This window comes from Anopheles aquasalis, chromosome 2, assembly GCF_943734665.1.
Source record: "Anopheles aquasalis chromosome 2, idAnoAquaMG_Q_19, whole genome shotgun sequence".
NCBI lineage: Eukaryota > Metazoa > Arthropoda > Insecta > Diptera > Culicidae > Anopheles > Anopheles aquasalis.
In genome coordinates this window covers 25,777,501-25,787,500 of record NC_064877.1, presented here as the reverse complement: position 1 = coordinate 25,787,500, position 10,000 = coordinate 25,777,501, and the positions used below count along the sequence as shown (strand labels likewise).

Sequence of the window (10,000 nt, the reverse complement as noted above, 5' to 3'; positions counted from 1 at the left end):
GTGCACTCAAGAACAGTTTGCTGTCATCGAAGGGTAGCACCGGTAACAAGGATTCTTCGGCGATCGCGGGCGACGAACCGAAGCTCGAATCGACGCGTAGCTGTAGCCCAACGGAACTGTGCGGTGGTCCTACGACGACGGCTCGCTACACAGACACCGATACCGATGTGGCCAAGCTGACGATCAAAAAGACGGAACTGAGCATTAACCTCATCCCGTTGGCAGACGATTTCGGTCGACTGTCGTGTGACGATCGTGGGTTGAAGCGGCTCGACGGTAAAGATCTCGCTTCGAACCGCAACTCGGACATCGAAACGATCGTCGAAGATCCGGTGGCGGAACACGTCGAGAATGTAGAGAATCCTTCTCCTCCTTCACCTCCTCCTCCCCCGGCCGATGAGCAACAGGCGACAGTGACGATGAAGGTGAACCCCGCCCAGGCCAGCATCAACGTGAGGCAAGCATCGGAGATGGAACTGGTGGAACCACCGGTCGAGGAGGGTATTCCGATTACGCCCTGTTCACTGTCGAAAGATGACGAATGTTTACAGCAGGCCACAACCTGCCTCATCCCGGTGCCGGTCTACGATTGTGTGGTGAGCGAGTGGAGCACGGCCAAACCGTCGGAACAGTGGATCGATGCATCGATGACGGAGTACGGCAAGTTCCAGGATTGTCTCGGTAGCATCAAGGAGGTGAACGAGAGTGCAATCGTGGACGGGCTGCCGACCGCGCCATCGGCATCGATGCCAGAATCATCTTCCTCGATCGAAGAGGAAGAGGAAGTGGAGGATGATGAGTCGGAACTGCCAGTGGAGAAGATCACAATCGCGAGGCCACCGCAAATTATCGAGCCCCTCGAGAGTGTCGATCTGTCGGAGGATGTCGATGGCCTCTTCTGTACACCGCCCGTTTCGATCATCTGTACCGAGCCGGAAAGCAACGAGTTCACGACGATTGTCGATGGTTTAGGGGGAGGTGGCAATGGTGGTGGTGGTACAACTCCCGGTGTTAGCACCGGCACCCAGCACAAGGTTTCGGTCGTGCTGGATGATGGCAGCGAGGTAGTGGAGGTGGTCGAGGTCCGGAAACGGCACAGTAACAACGAGGATGCCGGTGGGGACACGCCCAGCAGTCGCCATTCGAACGAGATGGACGAGAAGCGACGGCTAGAGTCACGGAAGTCGCGCCGGAAAGGTATCTACATCCAGTGGCCGGCGATCGACGGGAATGGGAGTGAACTGGAACCGGATGGCACGGGTGGAGATGGCACCGTGCTAGTCGCTTCACCATCATCGGTCACTGGGTCTGCTTGTGAGGATCGACCGGCCACCAGCTGGACGCAGAAGGTCCGCAACGAGAAGGATTCCAGTTTGGAGCTGAGCGGTGAAAGTTTCACCGATTTAAGTGGCCGTGAGGATGGTGGTGGTAGTGGTGGTGGTGGTGGAATGATGAAAGATGGTACGGAACGGCCGGACACCTACTCACCGGACGGTCGCTATCGGCTCGATCCGACGACACCGGATTCGGACACCGGAAGGAGCGCACCGGTTTGGCCGGTAAAAGGTGACGCCACGTCCAGCCATCGGCGACAAAGTTTGACGTATCAGAGCTCGGACGAGAAGGACGATACGTTACCGTTAACATCGGCATCCGCGGCTCCGGCCGGTGTCCGTTCGCTCAAGTCCGTTTTCCTGCGCTCGGACTCGGTGTCGGATTGTGAGAGTGATCGTGCGTCGTCCCGTGATCGTACCAGCGCTTCACCGGCGCCGGGTGCTGGCACCGAGGCCGATCTGAAGCGCTACTCGAAACGGCCCCTCCGGGGCCCGTACGGTCAGATGCTGGAGGCGGAGATGAAGAAACCGACGGCCAAGGTGCAGTACAACGAGATTCTCGAGGAGCTGACACGCAACGAAAGGTAAGCCCGGGAATGACGGGACGGGGTGTGCTGGGTGGTGTCCCCACGGGAACTCATTATACTACATTTCCGTTTTCTAGCCATGGATCACTGACGAGTGTGTCGACGACGAGAAGCCGGGGCGGTGCCGGTAGTCAATCGATGGATGAAACGAACGATCGGCACACCGGTGGTGGTAAGGCGTCGGGAAAGCCACGGAAAACGAGTGCCAATCTGCCGGTTCCGACGCACGTCCGGACCGCTTCCAGCCCCTCGAAACTGTCCGACTCATCGTCACACTCGACCGGAGGTGGCTGTGGTGGTGGTGGTGGTTCCGCTGCATCCAGGCGACACCTTAGCCACATCGAGCAGCGTAGTACGGACTCGGATCGATCGGAAAAGTCTGGCAGTGGTGGTGGCGGTCCGGGGCTCGGTGGCAAAAAGTTCTCACTCGATAGTCACCATCATGCGGCGTCGGAGAAGATTTCGAAGCGGGCCTCGGAAGGTAGTGGAGGAGTGCAGCTGCACGAGAAGCATCATGGTGGCGGCAGCAAACGCAGTTGCTCGAGTGCAAGCGATAAACAACCGAAGCGTAGCCTGGACGAGGTTGTACGATTGTCCCAGAACAGTCGCACACCGTCGGAACGCAGCATCGGAACGCTGCAAACGCCCGAGATGCTCGGAACGGCGAAGGGAATGTCCGCTTCACCGGAGCTGCTGGCCGAGTTGCTGAAGGGATCGAGTGAGAAGCTGATTACCGAGCAGCTAACGACGGCGACGGCAACACCGACAACGGGCAGCCCGGGACCGAACGCTGGCAATGCGTTACCCTCGGCTGTTTTGAACTGTTTGGTAAGTGACCGGTGAGGGAACGCACTATCGGGGCATCGCAAAGTGTGCATTTGATTTAAAAAGTCAAGAGGACAGTCGAAGGGATTTGATGAAGTGAACTTGCAGCTACTGTAGTGCTTAAACGGATCATAATGGTACGGATTCGAATGAAGAATCATATTTTCAACATTTCAATATTCACATTTAAAAAGCTATTAAAAACAAAACCCCTGAAAGTCTGAAATTTTACCGGTCACCTGGCGCCTCCATCAGCAACGGAGTTAAATCATTTCCAATTCCCTGTGCGGCGACCAGTTTTGGTTTTGGGTCTCTTGGAGCGGTGGGAAAAAGCAAATTTAATAAAGCCATGCACCTCCAAATTATGTGGTGAAATGGCCCGCGGAATGGTTTATGCTTTCTTCTGCGGTTCGCATGCTAATATGAGGTATCAAACTCACTCCTGTTCTAAACCAACCTCTCAAAAGTGTGCCTCTTCGATTGGAATCAAATGGAATATGGTGATGTATTCTAATAACTTTTTTTGAGGCCGCAACAGACAGAATGTCCGTAAATTCTGTCTATCAAAATGTGATGTTACTTCTAAACTCAGTGATTCACGTTGCACTCGCCCCCCGACCGTTGATTCATGGAGAATTTCTCTACTATGCATGCATGCACTTTAATTCGTGCCGCAAACGGTCAATAATAATCGTACTTTGCGAGTGAAACAACCACCTTTCGCGCCCGAAAATCGAAACCGGTTGTTCGGTCTAATTCACTGCGCAGCGCGTGGCCAAGCATGAACCGAGCGCACCACTAAACACCAAACAATGAGCTCAGATCATTAGCTGACCTTATAAACAAGGCGCCTGCCCGCTATCCGATGCGACGCACGCCCGCGGCTCGATTTCCGAAACAAGTAGCTCCGCTAAGCAATCATTGGTCCCTTTGCCTTTGCGAAAACTAAATTGGGTGTTGGACAAGCCGGAGGCCTTTAGATTCATGCCAAATGTCCAAACGGAAGAGGCTCATCTTTTCAAACAGTTTTTGGACAGCATGACAGCACAGAAATGGGTCTGTATGCGTCATGCTCTGCAGGAAATTTGCTGCGTTGCAAATTGGCAATTACTTTAACCTCACTGCACTCCCATCATATCGTTAAAGCGTCGCAACAATCGTTTCTTCCCTGCGACGGGTAGATTTTGGAGCAGTTTGTCGCTAATCTGGTCCCTACCAGGTGCAGAGTTGTTGCTAGAGAGGAGGGCAAGCGACAATTCGATCATTGTGAACAAATCGAACAGAGGGCGCTGCCGTCAGGTCGATCTTAGGCGCCTCCATCGTTGACGCCTTCATCGTTGGCGCCTCCATCGCTATCGTAATCGCGATACTGACTTGACTTGATTGATTGTTTGATTTAGATCAAGTTTCCTTCAATATGTAAAAGCTGGCGTGTGTATCGCCACCACAACATCAACGATCGATGTAAATAATTCTCGCTTTTCTCATCCCGCTCCCTTCTCTTCACCCTGTAAATCGCAATTCACCACCAGATAACGTCCCCCTGGTGTCCGTGGTGAGTTTTCCACGTGTGCGCTCGTGGTGGTAATCGGCGAGAAGTGGCAGTGTTTTGGTTTGACCGTTTTTGTCGTGCCGTTCTCACGAATGCAAGCGAACGCCACATGCGCAGTCGCAATGTTTTCCCAAACTGCCTGGCTGGCTGGCTGGCTGGCGTACAATCAACAAGTACGCCTCTACATACAATCGCACAGTTTTGGTGCAGCTTTTCTTTGCTTGCTGGTCAGCCGGCTACTCAGACTCTTTCTCTCATCGCATGGCGTCTATGCTTTCCGATTTCTTCAGTTCGTGCGTTCGTGTTGCAATTTAAACAAATGCTGAACGAGGAAATGTTTGCTGCTCCCCAGAATTGATGCTGAGGAGTGAGCAGTTGCCCCGATCCAGTGAGTGGTGAGAAAAGCCTCCATCTCGCTTCGGCCACAGCATCATCACCAATCTCATAATCGCCATCTAGTAGACGAGGGGTTGCGAGAAGCTTCCAAAGGGAGATCCACGCGAAACGATCACAGCACTCGCCGCTTGCTGGTGTTTGTGAACGATCGATGCTGAAAATCGAGAGGAAAAATTGAAGGACGATCCTGGAACGGGTCGAACTAAGACGTACTCGGAGCGTGGTGAGATGCGGATGGAAAGAGAAACTACCGGAAGCTAAAGAGAGAAAGAAGAAGCAAAAGAGAGAGCGAGAGAGTTAACCCATTCCGGTGGAAGCCAGCTCCCGTTTCTCGAGTGTGGTGCGAGGGTTGTTTTTCACGCAGTTTTCCCGCAGGTGTTGCTCGTAGCGCAAGTGTGCGAGGGCCGTTCGATTTCGTTCCGCCGCTTGAACCCGCCAGAAGGCGAGCGGTGTCGCGGCTGGTCGTGTCGCACCCGAGAAGGATTGGTTTTTACGGTGGTTCTGGTGCGAAGGGCGGGGGAGAATAATTCAACGTTGACCTCGCACAATTTCGCCTCCCAACGCTGAGCCCACCGCTGCAAAACAACACTTCCGTGCAGTTCCGCGCGTTTCATTGGCGGCCGCCATTCCCGTTCGCATACCAGTGCACGGGAACGACTACTACGTTTGCAAGTTGCTTTCGTTGCGCATTCGTTGCGATGGCTGGGCGACGCTGTGCTGGCTGTGCTGGCTGTGGAGTTGTTGTTGGCATACACGTGCGAATCGTAGGAAGCGGTAAAACGGTTCCTCGTCGTTGTATGCGAGGTGCAGCAGTGGAACATCAATCCGGTGCTGCTCCGGGTGTCCGCATGTGAAGCGCAAGTGAGCATCGGTGACAGCGAATCTCGCTGGATCTCTTTTGAAATCCGGCGCAACCAACCAAAACCAAATCTCCTCGCAGTAGCCCAGCAGCAGCAGCAGCAGCAGCAGCAGCATCAGTTCGAGATGCAAATTCGTCTGTAAACACTTCCACTTACCGTCGCCGTATCCCTGTCCGTGTGTATGTGTGAGGGTTCGTGCGTTGGTAGTATCACGGCGAGTTCTGTAAATGGAAGCGGCAAGTTCCAGTAGCAGCAGCAGCAGCCAGGTCGTGCGCGGGGTGGGGAAGCGAGTTACATGAGCGAGATTCTGATTCTCTGTTGAATGAGCAGCAGCGCAGGGTCCGAGGAAAAAGCGTACAGCATTCCTACGTGGGGTGGGTGGTGGTGGGTTGTGTGCGTGCATGTGTGTGCTAACCATAGCCCGTGATTGCCACGAGACGACGACTGCTGCTGCTGCCATTGCTGATGCTGTTGTTTCCTCTGGCGGCGACGATTCCATTAGCAGCAAAGACGCCAACGACGGCGACGTGGAAGATGGAACACACCTGCTGCCACCTGCGTATCCTGCGTTGCTCCCGGGGGCCCGTACCGTACCGTTTGCCTAGCCTCCACCTAGACACCCACAACGTACCCTGAGAAGAAGAAATGGACTCCGGCAACGTTTGCCAGCGGATAGTGGTGAAGTGTTTTGCAAGTTAGTCGTTCCCGCATCTCCAGAACCACAACAGCTGTCGGCCGGTGTGCGGTGGTGTTAAGGACCAAGTGCCAAGTGCCCTCCCAAACGGGGAGCCAGTTTGTTGGCGTATGTGTGTGTCTGTTTGTGTGTGAATTAAAGAGGAAAAACCCGCCATGATGCCGCTCAACTTCTGCTCCGACTCGGAGGACGATCCGGAACGCACTCCCAAGTCCGTCTCGGAAACCACCATGTGGCACAACGTTATCAGCTGCTACAATGTAAGTGGCATGGGCGGGGGGGCGGTGGGTTACCGTGGGAGGTGACCACGGGTCACGGGCAGACGGCAAGCGACGCAGACGACGACGACGACGACGACGATGGGCGATGGCGAGACTCGTGAAGGTCGTCGTCGCCTTCGCCGTCGTGGTGTGGATGGGAGTGATGCGCGTTATTTATAACATCCTTTCCATCGCACATACCGCCCCCTTACGGGTCCCCCTTTCAAAAAAACCTACAAAGGATACATGGGAGGAAGCAAGAGCGACACAACACAAATGGCGCTGATACGATGGACAATCATATCCCCCAGGCCACACCGCCGGACCAGCAGCAGCAGCAACAGTAGCGATGTAGGTCATCGATGCAGGCGGAGTGTGGTATCGATACCAACCACTGACGGGACGGGGAGGGGTGAACGATGAGCGTGAGTGCGCAACAAGTGCTACTACGATGCTGCTGCTGCTGTTAATGCTGCTGCCGTTGCTGGTTGCCTGGTTGCCAGCGATGCTAATAATCGCACTGGCCTTCATGGCCGGTGTGGTGTCAGTGGTTGGTGTTTGCAGTTTGATAAGACATCAAGTGGAAGGTCCTTCCCATGTACACTCCACGTGCACGAGCTTGATTGCTGCTTGAAGGAGTTCGTTGGTCACCATCCTTGGTCGTTTGGACGGCCGGGGACAGGGGGGGATGTGTGCAAATGGGAGGGGGTTTTCACTTTAAAAGGGAAATCAAAAGTTTCGCCACTTCCTGGAGGAACGTGGTCTTCCTGTACCAGTATGCCAGCGTGCACACAATGGGGGGGGGGGGGGGGGGGGGGGGTGGTACGACGATGTTCATCAGCAAGCTGCCCAGAATCAACCCCCCGGGGGGGAGGAGGGCGGGTTCCAGCTCCTTCCGTCCTTCGATCAACTTCAACCACAACCACCCCTAAGACCATCCCTGGGTGCCACCAGCAGCAACCAGCGTGTTGCTGGTGCTGTTATGTTTGAAAGGAAATTCAATTACCGCGACATGAAAAGCTTTTAACGGGAATGAGATTTTAATTCGGTTATCGGTTTTACCGTTTCGCACATCAGTGTGGTGCCGCAGGTTCCGCCCATCATCCACTTTTCTGCCTTCCCACCCGCGAACAATGACTCTCATTTCCCTTTTTCCTTCAGGATACACGAACACACGTCGTGGTGGAGCTGTTCAATACCGAGAAGTCGTACGTGGAGTCACTGCAGACGATTGTGTTGGTAAGTATTACTACTACCGTTCTTTGAACGCTCTTGGTTCATCACTACAATGAGCTTCTCCCGTCTTTTTCGTCCCAGAAATACCTAAACCAGCTAAAGTCACCCGATAACGCGGGCCTGGTCGGTGTGCAGACGGTGGACGAGATCTTTTTCATGGTACCGGCGATACTGAACATACACGAGCGCTTCCTGGAGGAACTGCGCCGCCGGCTCGACTCGTGGGACAAGCTGCAGATGATTGGCGATGCGTTCGTCGATGTGTTTTCGCGCCCCGTCATCCTGGACACGTACACGGCGTTCGTGAACAACTGGAACCGGGCAAAGGATGCGATACGAAGTGCGCGGGAAAAGTGCCCGGCCTTTGCCCGCTTTCTCGAGGCGATGGCCCGGGAGCACAAGGGTAAACTGTCGCTGGACAACCTGCTGATCAAGCCGGTACAAAAGTTTCCCAAGTACGTCGTTGCGCCCCCGGCTCGGTCGTTGCTGCTCCAGCACCGATTGTGTTTGTTTTTTTTTCTTTTCAACTCATTTTCCTCCCTTCCAGCTACGAGCTGATATTCACAAGACTGATCAAGCACACGGACGTGGCCCACCCGGACCAGAAACCGCTCCAGGAGGCGCTCAAGCTGGTGCACGACATTCTGATGTTTCTGAACTGCAAGGAAAAGGAAGCGCTCGAGAATGGGCAGCGCGAGACGGCACTGCGCGAGCTCGAGGGTGTGATCGAGGGCATGAACGATCTCGTGACGCCCGATCGGGCCTTCCTGCTGTTCGACCTTGTCTCGATGCCGTCCGGACAGGTGACGCGCAAGGAGCGCGGGTTCTTCCTCTTCAACGATCTGCTCGTGATAACGAGCATCAAGCGAAGGAGCGGCACGATACGCAAGACGAACATGTAAGCCGGGGGTGTCTCCTCGCCCGTCCCCTTCCCTTAAACATTCTGCTTCCCTTTCCCCGCTCTTCCAGGACCTGTCCCGGCAGTGTGGCCTCAACACTCGACACAAACAAATACAAATACCTGACCAAGATCGCGCTCGATGATCTGGAGATTGTGAAATGTAAGTAGCCCGCCGGTGGCGATGATTGTATTTCAGTTTTCCGGTTCAGAAGAAGGGCACGCGTGTGCTCCTAACGCTGAAAGCGTGACATGAGACCCTTGATCTTGCTCTCCGTGGCACCCCAATCGAGCAACCCCACCACCAGGAAGCCACGCAGCTGCGCGACGATGCTGGGCGCGTGAGCACGCAGGATCTGCTTCACATCGTTGCCCGGTAGCTTCTGGTTCGGATTGTGCAGGGTCGGTTGCATCGGTGGCGTATTCTGGGCGTCCTTGGTGCGCAGGAACGGGGACACGGTAAGCGCGTAGATCACCTGCAGCGATCCGTGCTTCAGCAGCTCCACCTGCAGATCCATCAACCGCGGGATGGGCTTACTGTAACCGAGCTTCTGCAGGAGCAGCGCGAGCGTTTCGTGGTACACAAACACCAGCTCATCCCGGTGCTTCTGCAGCACATCGTAAGCGGGCGAGGACGCCAGGAAGTACACCAGATCGATGATCGGTGAACCGACGACACAGTTCTGGAAGTCAACCTGGCGAGCAACGAGACCCGGATGAAGATGAATCGAGCTTCCTGTGCTAATGAGGGGCGAAAAGACGCGCACTTCAACTTACAAACAGTGCATCAACGAGCTCCTTGCCCTGGTACCGGAACAGGATGTTGTTCGTCCAAAAGTCCCCGTGGTTCAACACCTTAAACCCACGGAAGTCACTCTCGTACGCTTCGGTCGCTTTTTGGAGCGTCTTCGGTGGTAGCAGGCGCAGCTTCTCAGTCAACTCGGCGGCGAGCCCAAACTCGCCCGCCAGCTCCAGGACGGTCGCCATCACGTCCGGGAAGTGACCCAGCCGATCCTGGTGTTCCTTGTGGAAGGTTCCGCGTGCAAACTTTGCAAACACCCCGTTCGGTGCCGTGTTCTCGGTCAGCATGAGGGCGCTAGCCGCGTGGAAGAACGCGAGCTTCTCCAGTGCCATCCGGCTCTGGTCGAGGGTCAGGCCGAGCGCCTGATTTTCGACACTGTATCCCCGCACGGTCAGATCTTCCAGGACGAGCAGATCCGATGGTACCTCCGAGGAGTAGATAAGGCTGGGAAAAGAGAATTGCGACAGCATTGAGAGCGAGAATTTGAGAGCGAGATGCCGATGCCGTCAACCACATGATGCGGAGGGTTGGCTATCAGAAGAGCGAGAGAGAGAGA

General features: G+C 55.0%; 2 protein-coding genes across 2 annotated transcripts in view; one reads left to right on the top strand and one right to left on the bottom strand.

Annotated features, from left to right (window-relative positions):
- LOC126573413 (uncharacterized) overlaps nucleotides 1-10,000 on the top strand; it is a 70,475-nt gene that overhangs the window by 54,866 nt on the left and 5,609 nt on the right. Inside the window, 6 exon segments of the mRNA XM_050233507.1 lie at nucleotides 1-1,918; nucleotides 1,999-2,749; nucleotides 7,670-7,747; nucleotides 7,826-8,199; nucleotides 8,292-8,642; nucleotides 8,714-8,805. The exon segment at nucleotides 1-1,918 is cut by the window's left edge and continues 787 nt beyond it. Coding sequence (XP_050089464.1) covers nucleotides 1-1,918; nucleotides 1,999-2,749; nucleotides 7,670-7,747; nucleotides 7,826-8,199; nucleotides 8,292-8,642; nucleotides 8,714-8,805 — 3,564 coding nt within the window.
- The window catches only part of LOC126573414 (uncharacterized), a 2,127-nt gene continuing 939 nt past the window's right edge, over nucleotides 8,813-10,000 (bottom strand). Inside the window, exons 3-4 of the mRNA XM_050233509.1 lie at nucleotides 9,420-9,888; nucleotides 8,813-9,337 (exon numbers count right to left, since the gene is read on the bottom strand). Coding sequence (XP_050089466.1) covers nucleotides 8,876-9,337; nucleotides 9,420-9,888 — 931 coding nt within the window. The 3' untranslated portion in view covers nucleotides 8,813-8,875. The remainder of the gene's footprint in view (nucleotides 9,338-9,419; nucleotides 9,889-10,000) is intronic.